Source organism: Crocodylus porosus, unplaced genomic scaffold (genome assembly GCF_001723895.1).
Source record: "Crocodylus porosus isolate Cpor-Errol unplaced genomic scaffold, CroPor_comp1, whole genome shotgun sequence".
In the NCBI taxonomy this organism is placed as follows: Eukaryota; Metazoa; Chordata; order Crocodylia; family Crocodylidae; genus Crocodylus; species Crocodylus porosus.
This window is the reverse complement of record NW_017728949.1, coordinates 18,938,720-18,954,759: the sequence shown is the minus strand read 5'-3', so window position 1 is coordinate 18,954,759 and position 16,040 is coordinate 18,938,720. Positions and strand designations below refer to the sequence as shown.

Sequence of the window (16,040 nt, the reverse complement as noted above, 5' to 3'; positions counted from 1 at the left end):
AAAAAAAAAAAAAAAAAAAAAAGGAAACAGTAAAAGGTTAAAAGAGAATTTAAACTATCATTTCTGTTTGATTAATTAGGTGGTGTTAACATAGAATTGTTTTTCAGAATTCAGATTTTCATTTTGATATTGTTGCTTTAACATCCAGGGTTGAAGAACAGCTGTGTCCAACACATTTTACAAACTTAACATTTATTTGGCTTTTTTCCCCTCTCAGATTCGCAGAGAGGCACTTAAGTCTCTCAACTTTGCCTACACAGTGAGCCCTCAACGATCTACTGTCTTTCCTCTGGATAGTGTGGTTCGTATGCTTCTGTTCAAAGATTGCCAAGAAGCTACACACTTCATAAATGATTATAGCCTGAATGTGTCTGATGGGTGAGCAATACAAATTCTATTTCTGTTAGTGCCTAATGACTCTGGGTGCTGTAAAAACCTACCTCCAAAAAATTATAAAATAGGGGAAAAAATGCAAAGTGCCATGGCTGGAAGCTGACATAAAAGCAAAGCGATAACTATAATAATACAGCGCATAGCTTGTTTGCTTAGTTTGTTTTTATTTCTATATTTTTATCATTCTGAGCCTCAAGAGGCATGACGTAGGATTGCATAAAAGGGTTGAGTGTGCTGAAATGAGAGAATGGAGATGGGAGAGAGGAGCATGGGGGGGCCATTAGAAGTAGGATTGTAGTGGCGGGTGAGAGAGATTCAAGCAAACCGACAACAGATAGGAAGTAATGCCACACTGGAAATACTGTGAATACTACAGTATTTTGCTGACATCACTGTTATACAGAGTGATGGTCAGGGTAGGGAAATGCAAAGAGCACTACTGGATCTCTCCTTGTAATGCCTTCTGTACACACTTCTTTTGGAGAGACCTGTCATATAACTTTGAAACAGAGGAGATGGTAGGAGAAACAGAGGAGACATGCAGCCTTGTTGAATAAATAGTGCCAAATATTCTTGGGCTGTTTGTTACTGGCATATCAGTGACTAGCAGACTGATCATCAGGGTGACAGGCCAACAGACTCCCACAGGGCTCAGTGCTGGCTCCAGCCCTGTTCAACTTATACATCAAATACCAACAACTGCATTCTGCAAGTTCATCTATGCTGGTGACATCTGCTGTGCTACTCAAGCTCCATCTTTCTGCACTCTGGAGTAGACCCTGAATGAAGATGTGACAAAGCAGGTAGACTACTGCTCCACATGCTGGCTCATGCCTAGTCCTGCCAAAACTATTCAGGGTATTCCATCTCGACAATGCCAATGCCAAAAAGAGAACCTAACATCTGTATGGGTGGTCAGAGACTAAAGCATGATCCCTCCCTAACATACTGGGGAGTGTCTTTAGACAGAACCCTGACTTTGCGAGGACATCTAAAGAAAACAGCAGCAAAGGTCAAATCCTGAAACAACATGTTAGCCAAGCTTGCTGGATCAATGTGGGGAGCTGCAGCCACAGCACTCCAGATTTCAGCTGTTTCCCTATCATACTCAGCAGCAGAATATTGTACATCTGTCTGGCAAAGATCATCACATGCGCATCTTGTTGACAGTCAGCTGAACGCAGCGTATCATAACTGGAATCCACCACTCAGCTCCCCTCCCCTGACTTCCTGTCCTTGCAAATATCACTCCCCCACACATCCATCGTCTGATGAACTGAAAGTTCATTGTAACCATTTGTGATACACCTTACTTACTACTCTACAACGGTCTGTTTAATCCACCCAAGACCCACCTTCCTTCACTATGTCCCCTATGGAGCAGCCTCCCTGACCAGGATCTGTTTGCAGTAGCCCTCTGGATCAAGGAATGGGAATTGCAGGAAGTCACAGACAAGTTCCTTGTGACAAACCCCACATGTCAATCTGCTGTCTTTCAGCTGCCATGGTAATCTGCTAAACAGGTTCAGATCAGACGAAGGCCCCGTGCAGCCAACCTTCACCACTGGGGTCTTAATGCTAATCCAGCATGCATTTGTGGAGAGATGCAGACAGTGCCACACATCACCAAGGAGTGTCCCCTCTACAAACTAAGAGCTGGATTAATAAGTTTGAACTCAGTTAATGAGAAGGCTATTGCTTTCCTTTGCAGATTTGTATTTGCTAAATAAATAATTGGGATGACAACCAAATTTCAAGTACAATGGGAGTTGTATCCACAAAGCTGTGTGTTAGAAAATGTCCAGCAGATAAAGGAAATGTTAGAGTGATGATGTAGCCATGTTGTTCCAGGAATTATGGCAAGGATTTCTTAGGGTGATACCTTTTATTGAACCACCTGCATAGTTGGTATAAAGCCAGACAAACTTTTAAATGCAAGACATTCATCATTTGAACATTGTCTTGTATTTGAAAGCTTGTCTAACTTTATCTCAACTATGAAGTTGGTCCAGTAAAAGATGTCACCCTAAGAAATCCTTGCCTGAAGCAGATAGAGTTAACAGTAAAATAAATCAGCATAAATATGTATGAGGCTTCCAGAAAAGGGCAGTTCAACTTACACGGTCTCTGAAGTGGAGAGCAGTTGTTTCAGAGCTCTTTCCATCACCACTCTGGGTCTATCCAAAAACTGAAATTGTGGCCAAGAAGAACAGTTGTGGTAACCCAACATTTCTAACTGCACTGAACCTTGTACACTGCATCCTTGCTAGTGTTCTGTAGATTACATTGGAGAACTTATTTTAAATATCCAGTAGCATCATTGCTGCCTTATAAAGAATTCCACAGTAACAGACAAGATGCACAAGGAGCTGGAGGATGCATTTCTTCCACTCAGGTTAGAGAAAACAGGGCAGACTTTGTCACATGGTAACCAGTGTTGGTTATAAAAGGATTACCTAAAACTCAACCAGATAAGCTGAAGGGGAGTTCCAAGTCTAAATGAAATAACTACCCAGTTCTTGTGACAAAATTCTGCACTACCCAGGAAACATTGTATGTTTATCATTAAAAATGTACCTAAAACCAAGGTACATTTCATGGGGGATTTTTCAAAACACTTTGTGTAAACTTGAATGGTGGGTTGCTGACTCAAAACGTGCGTATCCATTCTGTGACCTGGTTTTGTTGAATTAATGCTCAGTAAGTATACACAGTGGGCGTGTCCACACTTGCATTTACTGCACGTAACTTACTGCGCAGTACATGGTTTTACGCTGGCGTCTACACATGTAGCTGGTAATGCCTTAAGGCACTGTAACACAGCTTGCTGGGTGACTGTGAGAGCCTGCCTTGGTCAGCACCCTGGACAGCCCTGGCCTCTGCTCTAATCTCTTCCCAGTGTTCCTACATCTTCTTTGAGGAAAGTGGGCTGTGGCCGGATGCCGTGGTGTATGCGGCTGCAGATGCTGGAGCCACGGTTCTGGCAGCAGAGAATACTGCCCATGCCGAGTAGTAATTTTTAGGTTACTGCGCAGTAACTGTACACATGTAGATGTACCCAGTGTTTTTTTTTCTAGTTCATTATAAAATGAGATGGCTGGAAATAAGAGTGCAGTAATAAGAGGCTTGAGTATTTTGCATCCTTTATGTCCTACTGGATTTGTGCAGGCTATGATGATATTTGTCTGTTCTGTTTTCTTTTTCACTAGATACGTGGAACTGAATCGCTCAGCTTTCCTGGAGCCTGAAGTATTGCCCAAACCAAGGAAGTCACTGTTTATAAAGCAGAAGCTAACTGTGTCAGTTGGAGAAATTGTACATGGAGGGCCACTACCCCCAGTAGTTCACCACATACCTATATGTAGCTTCAATGGACAGAACAAATACACTGGCGGGACTACTACTGTGGAGTCAGCAGGCAGCAGTCAGAAAGCCAGTATAGATATGAAAGGTGAGAGCAACAGTTGGACCCTGCTAATGTTTTACTGTTCAAAAAATGTCATGGTACAGTATTTCACGGCAAGGTTGGTTTTCTTTCCTATGAAAACTTTTTCCTCAGTTTACCTGGGTTGAAGCTAGGTGAATTTTATATAAATACTAAAAATGAAGAATTTTCTTCAGATATATTCATGCCCTTTTTGGTATTTGTGTTTAAGATATAGTCAGACAAGCAAACTTTTGGGAAGGAATATTCACTAAAACAGAAAATATACTCGGAGAAATCAAATTTTGGATTTACCAGTATAGGTATTTTCAGTGGAAACCTGATTCTAAACAGTTGGGCTTAGTGAGTCAGGAAGTAGAAACCATACTGTGTGCTCAGTCAAACCATTGAACTCATCTAGAACCTTGGATCTTGAATGCTTCAGCAGAATTCTTACAGGGGATCTATAAATTAAAAATGTGTTAAGTGAACAATGAATTACTTGCAGACAAGTTGAGAACAAAAAAGGAGACCTGATTTGTTTAATCAGTGCTATCAGTTACAGAACAAATTTTGTTTATAACGAACTCCCACTTTTAACAATGTTTTCATTATGATGATTTAGCAAATCAGCTAACTTGGCACCACACCCTCTTTCAATGAACTTTTCTCTTATTCCCCTGGGGGTTTCTTATAACAGATTGTGCTGTATTTGTTCATTTCTGTTGTAGTTACTTTTTTCAGACTACTGAGTTAATGCTTCTGTTGCCTCAGACAAACAGTATACAAACATGATATATTCTTAGACTTTTCTAATGGATGGATCTTGTCTTTTTAGTTTCTGCTGTAGAAGGAAGAGCAGAAGAAAAAGGTTTGGAGTCTGAAGTGGCAATTATCCGAGTCCAGCCTCCATGTCAGCCTTTGCCATCACTGTTATCTCGTCCTCCTGCACCATTGCCTCCCTCTGCACAGTCCCCTTTCCAGCCTATTGTGCAGCCTGAACTTGCTGCTCCAAAACTGCAGCCTGTATACACAGACACGGTAAGGGGCTTTTGTTCCTAAGATGCACCATCTCAGGAAATGTCTATTGAATTTTGATTTGAGATGCCTTTCTGCCACATATTGTTGACACTTGAATAGACCTTTTTTGGGTGGTGCTTAGGAATTCCTGTATTTCACATGATAAAGGTCAGAGGAGAAATTTGGTGCTTCAGAGTTTGGGGTATATAATAATTGTTATTCTGAACTTCCATAAACCTGAGAAACTAAGGGACATCTTCATTATGGCGCCTGGGAATTGACTTCAACTGTTAAGGGCAGCTTAATGTCTGATAACCATGCTGACAATGTTACCTACTGCTGTTGTCTTACCAAATCTTGTAGGCCAAGCAAGGTTTAGCACTTAATTGGGAATGCCTAAGGAAAAGTCATTAGGGAGCAGAAAACAATGACCCCACCTTATTAATGACACTGTTCATTAATGATTCAGTACTTGAACAATTGCCTTCAGGACTGAGACTGAGGTAGTTCTATCCAGTGGTTGAGGCTGGAAATGGGAACCAGTTTGTTTGTCCTATTAGGACCATGACATGGGTGCTCCTGAAAAAAAGTATAGCTTGGGATTAGAGCCAAAGACAGAAAGTGAGATACTAGCCTTGGGTCAGGAGTTGGGCTAAGACTAGGGCACAATCTGAGAGGGAGAAGCCAAAGACAAAACTAAGCAGAGGTCAGTAGCCAAAAGTCAGGGGTTGGCATTCAATCTAAGGATCTAAAGCCAGAAGCAAGAACAAGGAGGGTAGGGACTGAATAACAGGCAGCAGCTGCTGTGCAGTCATGGAGCTACTTCAGGAAGGTGTATTTTGTAGGCTGGTGTTTGAGCTGTCCTTAAATGTGGGACCATGGCCAATCTTGCAAACTGGTTAACAGGCAACCCGCTCAATCCCAGCTAGAGCAAACTAACTTGCAGTATTGATTCGTCATCACCTTAATTAGGGAGATGTAACGCTTACAGTCCAACTCTCAGGAGTATTTCTTGATGTATTTAGTGTTTTTCACAGCCATTGATATTTAAAAGCAACTAAAAAAAAGGCGTAGTGGGTTTTCATGCTGTAGTTTCAACTTCTGGATTGAGTTTGCTTAATTTGTAAGTAAAAAGATGAGAGTTTTTTTTTTTATGAACTCTAAATTCACCAGTTCTTAGGATTCTTCCTCCATTTCAGCTACCTTATTTATCACCAGTGGGCTTAAAGCTGGTGCTATTCTGTTTCACTATTGAATATTCACTCTGAATTCTTCTTTCTATGCATTTTAGGAAATAGTGGAAGTGATGGAGAACCTTGTGCATGATGTCCTCAGAGGAGAATGTAAAGAAATTGGCAAAGCAGGACTGGCTTATGTGACTGCAGCAATGTGGTAAAGGCAGTTCTTACTGATGTCACAGGGGCTTTTCATCATCTGAATGCTATTTTATATCAAGACTAATCTAAAAACAGTGATAGCTAATACATTTGTATTGGAGAGGGGAAGGTATTGATTGGATGGGCAGTATCGAGAGTCATGGTACCTGTGCTTGGTTCCTTCACTGCATTTAAATTAATGCTTCCTCTCCTGAAATGCAGTGTGTCTATACATTTAATAAAATCTTTTTTATTCCTTCAGACTAAGCACTGTGATGGTTTAAAATTCAGTTGATTGGCTGCAATGTAAAACTAGTTTTCATAAAAATCAGGTAATGGATCTGAAAAGGATTTTTAGGTTGACTCTCCACATCAAATGTAGCCAAGGCAGCCCATTGATCAGAAATTTTGGTGCCCAGGCAGTTCCCCTAAAACCTGAAAAAATTCATACTATACATTAGGTGCCTATTTTTTTTTAAACACGGAGGGTAATTTACCATTGGAACAACTCTTTATTCAGAAAAGGAGAAAAAGAACATGAGCAATGATTACTAGATCTCATTTCTAGAATATGATCTCAGTTGCTTACTAGAACCTTCCAGCTTTCATTTGTTTAATGCTAATTTCCTAAACAATCCTTCTAAAGTAAAATTGGAGTCTGCATGTGGATTTTATGTCTCTAAATAGTCTTCTACCAAAAATTCTGATCTGAGGGCAAAACTTCCAAAGGGGGGCCCTGCGAAATGTAGGCACAAAGGCAAGGAGCGTATACAATACTCATTCTTAAAACACCAAAAGTAAGTCTTGAATTTGCAGTGCATAGGTATAGTTCATATTCTGCATTCATAACATGCCACCTTGACCCCACTCATGTTGATACCAGACTTCCTGCAGACCCCCTGCTTGCAGCAGAGTGCTAACTTGTTCCATTCGTTTATTGTACTCTTTGTTTTGCCTGTTTGGGTTAATCCATGTTAGTATAGTTACCGGTTCGCTCAATAATACTTCTTAATATTGTTTCTCCAAAACAGCAATGGTGTTGCACTAGGTAAAGTCAGTTTGGGAGGATCAGAGTAACCATTTGAGCCCTAGCTACTGATTGAAGGAGTATTGGAAGAAGCAGATGATTTTTGTTAACTTAAGGCATTTGTACACATGTTCTACCTGGTACCATGACCTATACATTTGTATAAATGGCAAAATGCCTATCAGTGCTGAGAAAATGGTGGCAGCACACTTTCAAGCTAAAATACATGGAAGGTGTGCTAGTTCAAAAGCATACCACTGCTGGTTTCTGTATGCTGACGTGCCTTTCGCCACTTATACAACTGCACGCGACACAGCACAGTGCACAGCAGCTTGTATGCAAAGCAGACTTGATTAATCAAGTTTGCTCCGATGCACCGGATTTCCGGCATGTTGGAGCAGACAAAGGTATGTGTATAAATGCCCTTAAGTTTTTTTTAGAGGGTTGTATCTTATGCAGTCCTTGTTCATGTCTCCTCAAGTTAGGATCTTCTTCAGTATATTTCAAGTCATGGTATATTTTAGACATTCCTGAGTGACTGTAGTTTCAGAATACTTAGAATAATCAACTTTTAAAAGTAACATTCAGCCTCAAAGGTGCATTTTTGCTAAGGGTGATAAAGACTTTTTTTTTTTTTTTTTTTTTAAACCATAAGTGATTTTCTTATTACAAGCAATCCAATAGTCTTTAGTTCTTGTCCTTTTTATTGCAGGATTGGAAGTTGCTACAAGTAAATTCAGTGAGCACCAAGAAATTTGATCTGAGAGCTGACTGGGTTCTATGAGTTTTGTGAGGTTGAGTGTCACTGTTTAAAAGATAATTATTTAAGTACTCTAAAACTACAGACTAATTAAGGAATGTCTAAAATAAAGTCTGCCTCAAAAGGGTCCAGACTTGCTCATTCTTCCTCCCAGGTGATGACTACTCTGTACTATCAAAGCAGAATATTCACAAGTTTGATTTCTGTAAGTTTTAAGGAACAAAAATGGGTCTGAACTAGAGGATATCATTATAGAACAGCACAAAAACTCTGTGCCTTTCATTTAGAGATTGTGCAAACCAGAAATTTTGGTCAAAGAGAACTACTGTTTTTCATGTAGTGCCTCTGATGCTGCCATAGAGGAACTTGTAACTGAAGTGACAATGGAGGTTCTTAGGCAAGTGGCAACAGATGTATTCAGTGCGGAAAGGGAACGAGTCCAAGAGGAAAAGCGCAGAGTGGAGGAAGAGAGGTGAGTCTCTTGATATTTCTTTTGTCTCCTGTGCCTTGTAAATGTTGTTAGATCAGGTAGTGCAAATTTGAGGGGCTTGGATAGCTGTAAAGGTTACTGGTGTGAAACCTTCCCCCCCCCCCCCATAACAACATGAAATTATCATCTGTCAAAGGGCCTTGTGCCTATCCTTCTCTCAGAATGGAATCCCACAGTTTGCTGCACTCTTAAACTGGGACCTGAGATCGAACCTTGATCACCAGCTGCCTGCCCTCAGCAGGCCCAACTGGGTTTTGAATCCCTGCTATAGAAATGTCTTTGGGACTTCCAACCACCATGAAAGTGCAGTGACTGTTTATTAATAACAAAGTCTTTTTCCAGCAGAACATAACTGACAGAGAAGAAAGGAGTTAAAACAACAGAAAGCCTATACATGGACTGACCTAGCTAAATCTTAGCAATCCTTGCAAGTAGGTTATACTTTCCCTGGAACCACCCAGCATTGGACTAGGGTGAAGAAAACTGAACCTCCTGCTACTTCTTCCTCTTTTCATCAATCTCTCCCCTGGAGTTTGCAGGCTCTTTTTTATTTACTTCAAAGTCCCTTTGTCCTGAATCCTCAGAACCTAATCTCATATGATGTGTGCATTTCACCAGGGGAATGAAGCCAGACTTCCAAGAATAAATTTGTAGTATGGTCCATTATGAACCAGCATCTTTAAGACATTGTCCAACTTTCATGAGATGTGTGAAATCTTCCAAAACTGAGCTAACTCTTTGCCGCTGGTGTAGCAAGATAGCTTGATAGTTATCATAGAAATAGATAAATATCTACACTACTAACAAAAACAGCAGAGATTTTATAAGTCTGTATCTATACATCTTGCACATCCTCTTCTCCCTGTAACCTTCTCCAGAAAAATGCAGGCCAGGGTAATTTCCAAGTATACTAATGATGTCTGTCACCTGTGTTGACTTTGTCTCAGTAGTTATCTTTTAATGGTTTTGTTTCACATAATAGATATTCCCATTTTCAAAGCAAGATACAGTTGGTTTTTATTGCTGAGGAGTCTCAAGTAACTAGGTTCCCTGCAAAGCTGGTTATACAGCAAAACTGCAACTTCTGTTTCTTTGAGAAATATAAGTGAGTTTGATGTGGGGTTTAATGTTAATAAAGAAAAATCATCAGTGGTGTTAACATTGCATGCATGTGTTATGCAGTGATTTATAACTCTGCTGACTATTGTATGTCATACTTTCTATCCTTTAGACGGAAGCAAGAAAGAGAACAATTAATAAAACAGTTGAGCCAGTCCCTGAGTATAGAGCTGACAGAAGAAGTAGTAAAAGAAAGTGTTCAGGAGACTTCAGCCAGTGAACTAAAGTAAGTGGAATGAACATTAGCAATGTATAGTTCAAAACATAACAGCACCTGTAGGGCAAAATACTTTTCTGAGAAGGTGAGAATTTGGCAAATAATGATGGAGATCTTGCTAATCTTTCCTTTACATACAGTGCGAAATGTACAGGACGATTGTAATAGAAATTCAGTTAACTTTAAAAAATGCCTTATTCCCTTTCACGGTACATTCTTATTCAAAAGGCAAAAAAAATTTTACTGCGTGTTTCTATATAAAAAATAACCTACAAAGGAAAACACAGATTTGTTCCTTTTTATGACTTCATAGAGGTACATCAAAAAGCCATGGTCTCGTGGGTCAGGGAAGAGCTATTCTTTACCTAAGAAATATCAGGAACGTGTATTCAGGATTTCCCTCTTTTACAGTATTTGTTGCTGGTGGGGTGGGAAATAAAAATATGACTAACAGTCAAGCTACAAATGGATAGGTTGGGATATCAGGTCTTGAAGGCAGACTTCCTTTTTTCAAAATGGGTATTCATGGAGTTGGAAGAGATGCCTCCCAATATCATAAATCCAGGGGGGATATGAGTCTCCCAAGTCTACAGGGGCAAGAGATCTCCACAAACTTACCACTTAGTCCTGCTACACTGAACCCAACTTTCTAGATGGAATAGCTCCTGAAGGAACATTGCTGTTTTGGGCTTCATTTACCCTTAGGATTGCTCAATAAAAACCTCAAAGTGAATGTAGAGGAAGTTCGTACACCTCCAGGCTGTAACTGCATTCATCTTTCTGGTCTATTACTTTATGTTCTATACTCTGTGCTCAATCTCTGGCCCACAGGCCAAATGTGGCCCAGAAGCCATGGGTATCCAGCCCACAGGGCTCCCCAGGGATTGGAAAATTTGGTGGCAGGGGAGTGATGGCAATAAATACAGATGTTCTTCCCCTCACTGCCTAATTCCCCAAACCTGAGCACCACAAACCCAGGTCATCCCCCCTCCTACCACACATACGGCTGGATGAGGCTGGGTCATATCCCTCCTCCCTGGGCTGGACAGGGCTGGGCCACATCTCCCTTCTCCCGTAGATCCAGGTTGGAGCCAGCTCCCTTCCCCTCCCCCACTTCTTCATGGGGTTGGGTCAAGCCCCCTTTTCCTGTGGGCATGGGTTGAGGCCATGGCCTAGCCCCCTTCTTCCCTCCCACAGAGCCAGGTTGGAACCGGGATGCTCCCTGTCCCTCTCTGCATGGCCAGATGGCGCCCAGCCTTGACTGCCCCATGCTGGATTGGGTCCATCAGCTGGATTCAACCTGTGGATGTCTTGGGCACTGCCCATCTGGCCCACCTGCCAAACAGGTTGAGCACCACTTATCTATGTCATACCTCTGAAGTAGTAAAGTAAAGAATGATGGGATAAGGAAGCATGGGCTGGCCAGGTTTCAGAACAGACAAGAGAGCATGTTCAGCTAGTAGAAAACTGGCAACATCTCATATCCACTAACAATAATCCCTCCATTTAATAAGGAACTGTCACAGTTCATGGAGAGTTTTACTTCTGATCCCTTTGCTTAGTCTCATGGGATCCTGGCCACATGTGAGACGGCACCTGTACTTTTCTAAGGACTGAGTCTACTCCACTTCCACATGGGGCCCCCCAGGTCACAGCCCACCTGTTCGCTACTTGTGAACACCAGCTGTATTGTGTCCTCAGCAGGTTTTGGCCTCTGCTATAGACTTCCACTCAGGAGCCTGTGATCAGAATGATAATGCAATGACTTTCAACAGTTACTATGTGTGCTTAGAATATCATATTCTCTCACATACTGGAATATACACCTTTGTTTTTGGAACCCAGAGTGAAACCCAGTAAGTGACTGTGTATCATCAACTGGGGAGCTGAACCTGTTAATTTTTCTGCTCCCTGTGGATCACTGTATATTTTACTTTTGGTTTCACCCTTAAGGATCAGAATCTCTTCTTACGATATTCCATATATATAAAAAATAACTCATTCCAATTTCCAGCTGCTAGTTTTTGGGGGAAAGGTCTGTGTTGTGTGCAAGAAAACACGGTACTGTTTTTCCTTTTGTGTAGGTTAACAGATTTCTTAAAAATCTTGTGGCTTTCAGAAGGTTAAAAATTAAGTAACCTTTTTTTTATTATTTATAGTGCAGATGTATAATTTTTAGCTGTATTCAGCTCTTACAGCTATGTACTGCTTTCTGGGGATTTTGGCCTTGGAATTTTCTTTTTTTTCATTCTAAACTAGGTGTGCTTTGGAAAGGGATCGCAGAGCTCGCATTGCCCGTTGCTCAGAAGAAGTCTGTGCTGACATCATGCACCTGTTTCTGGAAGAGGAGATATTCCAAAGTGCTAAGGAAACGCTCCAGGAACTCCAGTGCTTCTGCAAATATCTGCAGCGGTAAGTTGTCAGGGTATCCTACAGTTGCAGCTCTTGAGAACAGCTTCAAGTGTATTTTACCAGAATGTAATATTACTATTTGCTACTAGCATATTGTTTGTTTATATTGTCAGGACCCTGTAATGTTTAAGTTCAGACTTGAACTTGCTGTGTTTTTAATTTTAAGAAGTATCTAACAGTTAGATACAAAACTGAATGGTCTGGGACTGAATACTGAGAGATGTACTGTTCCCTGTTCAGATCTGTGGAGGTGCTTGATGGGGACCCCTGCTTAAACAAAAGGAGGCTCATCTCTGTGTGGCCTTTCAGCTTCAGATGTGCTTGTCAGTGGTCAAACAGAGCTATAGTGTACTGGCCTTTGTGGTGCACTGCAAGGCTCATATGTTTCTCTGTGAGGGATGGGGAAGACTTTGAGAGACTGTAAAGATATGAAATACATTCTTGTGGCTTCTGGGTTATTTTGTTAGTGGAAGGAAGTTAGCAGAGTTTCTTTTGTAGCTATTTAAAAAATATCAGGGACAACCAGAACAGAGAATAGGAATTTATTGTTATGGAACAAGGGTAAAGATCAAAAAGGGAGAGACTACAAATATATGTATATATGTGGGTGTACATGTATGTGTATATCCACATGTGTGTAATTTTACATTGCACTATCTCAATTCTTTTGAAATTATTAATATCAAAATAGTTCTGCTTTAATAAAGCATCGTTTAACCAGCAGATCCTGTATGTATATAATATTTAATTAAAAAATACACCGGGTTTTTTTTCCTTTCCCCTCCTTCAGTGGTTGAGTTTTAAGGCGTCTTGATATAGCTTCAGAGTAGGTTTTCTAGTCAAACCTGCTGCAAATGAGTTCCTGGTAATTGTCTGGGGATTCAAAATCAGCTGGCCATAAAGCTAACCAAATGATTTCCAAGTGTGTTATTGCGTGCTTTAACCACACCCATAAACTCTTAGGGTTGGGATGGACCTTATTGTTAAGGGTATTTTCAACAAGGGAGAGGCTGGCATGCAATTTGGGGAAAGCAAAACATCTGATTATATACAGATCGCTGTACATGCACAGACTAAGAACACTGAAATCAAGGAAAAAATATTTTCAAATCAAGCATTTTGCATAGATTTCTCAAGTCTGGGTCTGGGCTCTTTAGTGCCTGACTACAGGAACCACTTGGCTGTTATGATTTTAAATCCCAAATGGCAGTTATAGTAAGGAGGAACAGAAGTCAGGTGCCTAACTTTTCAGTGTGCACTACCCAGTCTTGGTTTTTGGTGGGGAGAAGCCTCCTGGGCTGCATCCACAGAAGTGTAGACATTTGTGTCCCTGGGGAATGCCTGTGCCTCGCACCTTCTGGCACACAGCAGGTTACCCAGGGTGGGGTAGAGGGGTTGGGGCCAGCACTGGGCTGGCCCCAACAACCTTACCTGGGGTCCTTGTGGGGGCCTGCTGGGGCTGCAGCAATCGCAATCCTGTCACTTGAAGCCTGGCCAGCAGCCAGAGCACGGCTTCAGCTGGCCAGACTCCAGTTTGGGGCAGTGCGCGCTGCCCCCATATTTGTCAGTCTGCTTTTTTTTTTGTGCAGGGATTTTTGATGCAGGATCTCTTTGCAGTGCAGAGAACAACTGCATGTGTGGTATGTGGCACAGATGTCTCTGCGGTGCCACATACTGCACGACCGCACTCATCTGGATGTGGCTCTGGTATTCTGCTGGCATGTCCAATTCAGTGCCTCTGGGAGGCAACAACTGTTCTCTGATTTGCTAAAACTAAAGTGCCCAAATAGGTGCAAAAAGTGATGAAGAAAGGATCTGTGAAAATAAGGTAAGATTTAGCAAATGTTCATTAATAAATCATATCACCGTGTTCTTTTGTAAAGATGGAGGGAAGCAGTAGCGGCACGGAAGAAGCTGAAGCGTCAAATGAGGGCTTTCCCGGCAGCTCCCTGTTGTGTGGATCCAAAAAACAAACTGAAAGCATTATCCCCCAGTGCTGAGTGTCCCATTGCAGAAGAGAACCTTGCTAAGAGGATTGTAAACTTGGGACATGCAGGAAAGCTGGGCATCTCCTGCACTAGGTAAGAACACTCTTAAAAGGATGCATTCAGTTTGAAGAAGTCTGGATTATTTCAAAAAGTAGGTTGAAAGTTTTGTGTACTTCTGGGTTCCTCCACCAATATTTATAGATTTTTACAGTTGCATTTTCTTATATACTTTTTGTGAAGGGAAAAAACCACAAAATCTCAATCACTGCATACTGAGAGTCAGATGCACAAGGGATACAAACTGAAAATAAATTTGGAGAGAACTTTTCTCTAATTTCTCCCATAATAAAAAAAACAAACAAACTTCCAGGAGTTCTTCAGAGCTCTTCCTGACACACTTTTTTTTATTGAAGTTGGAATTTCTTTCACACAACTGGAAATACCCTCTCTTCTGTTTCCAGGTTACGATGGCTGAGAAACAAGACTACGCATCAAATGAAAGTTCAGTACCTTTACCAGCTGCTGCTCTGGTATGTTGTAGTTTCATTGAAGCTACATTATAACAAAAATACTTCGAACCTTGAAAATATTGGTGCAAAGTTGTGTGGATTATATTTTGTTATATTTTTCCGAGCCAGTTCCCTAGCATATACATAGCTAAAGGAAAGTAGCAAGCATTCTTAGATTGCCAGAGTGGGTCCTCTAAAATGTAAGGACCCTGATCCTCTGGCCTCTACCTATAGCACATAGTGTCTGAATGTTAGTTAAAAGAAAACAAGTGGTAGGTAAGGCATGGTCTTGTGAAGGTCATATATAGACCGTATAAGTGAGATATGGTCTCTGGCCTGTGACACGAAGGGGTTCAGTTCTTTAATTAATGGGCTTCAGTTGCAGTTTAAATTTTGATAAGTACTGCAGACTTATTTTTAGGATAATGGTGATCTGTAGGTCACTTCAGCCCACAACTGAAGGTTAGATAGAGATTGATGTTGTGAAGTGAGTTGCAGTTTCCATAGTTTTAGGAGGTTGCCTCTATAATACCGATATATGCAAACGTCCTGCAGCTGGAGATACTTCATTCCAAATGGCAGCAGTTGAGGGGAAAGAGAGAGAGAGTACTTGCATCTAAATAGTGTTCCACTCAGTTTACATGCATATTTTGTTAAGACGTTAGTTTGCAGCTGTAGATGTCTATACTAATTTACCTGACCCTTTCTTAGGAAGGTGGCATGTAAATTAAATAAATAAATAATTACATATAAGCTGAAATTAATGAACTCAGGCTCTTGTGGGCTTAGAGAAAAAGAAATTCAGTGAATCAACTTACTGAAGTAGTCAAAACTAGTCAAAGGTTTCTGCCCTTGTTGAGGTGAACAAAATGAATTTGTCTGACTTTTTAAGCCAAGCATTCTTGAAATATGTCCCCAAAATTTTGAAACTTTTAAAAAGTAACAAAGATTTGACTTTTCAAACATTCCCACGGTATCTTTTATGCTTATTTACAAGTCTTTCCAAAGATATATGGTAATGATTGATTACAACATTTCAGGCAAGTGGATGCTGTGAACATTATAAATAGCTAATTTTTTATAAAATCCTGAAAAGAGAGTTTTATAAATTTAAAGCTTGGTTTACTAATTTTTGGAAACTGTGCTAGACAAACAATTAGTTTTCTCAATGCTTCTGCAAGGAAGTTTAGGAAATCACTGTATTGTATACACTTAAAAGCACTTCATAGATTTCATAGACGTTAGGGCTGGAAGGGACCTCAGAAGATCATCGAGTCCAGCCCCCCCGCCCAAAGGGCAGGAAGT

General features: G+C 40.8%; 1 protein-coding gene across 1 annotated transcript in view; it reads left to right on the top strand.

Annotated features, from left to right (window-relative positions):
• Positions 1-16,040, top strand: part of MCM3AP (minichromosome maintenance complex component 3 associated protein) — a 48,479-nt gene that overhangs the window by 16,551 nt on the left and 15,888 nt on the right. Inside the window, exons 9-17 of the mRNA XM_019553521.1 lie at positions 157-378; positions 3,603-3,844; positions 4,656-4,858; positions 6,129-6,229; positions 8,341-8,472; positions 9,722-9,835; positions 12,086-12,238; positions 14,122-14,319; positions 14,688-14,756. Of these exons, the coding sequence (XP_019409066.1) occupies positions 157-378; positions 3,603-3,844; positions 4,656-4,858; positions 6,129-6,229; positions 8,341-8,472; positions 9,722-9,835; positions 12,086-12,238; positions 14,122-14,319; positions 14,688-14,756 (1,434 nt within the window). The remainder of the gene's footprint in view (positions 1-156; positions 379-3,602; positions 3,845-4,655; positions 4,859-6,128; positions 6,230-8,340; positions 8,473-9,721; positions 9,836-12,085; positions 12,239-14,121; positions 14,320-14,687; positions 14,757-16,040) is intronic.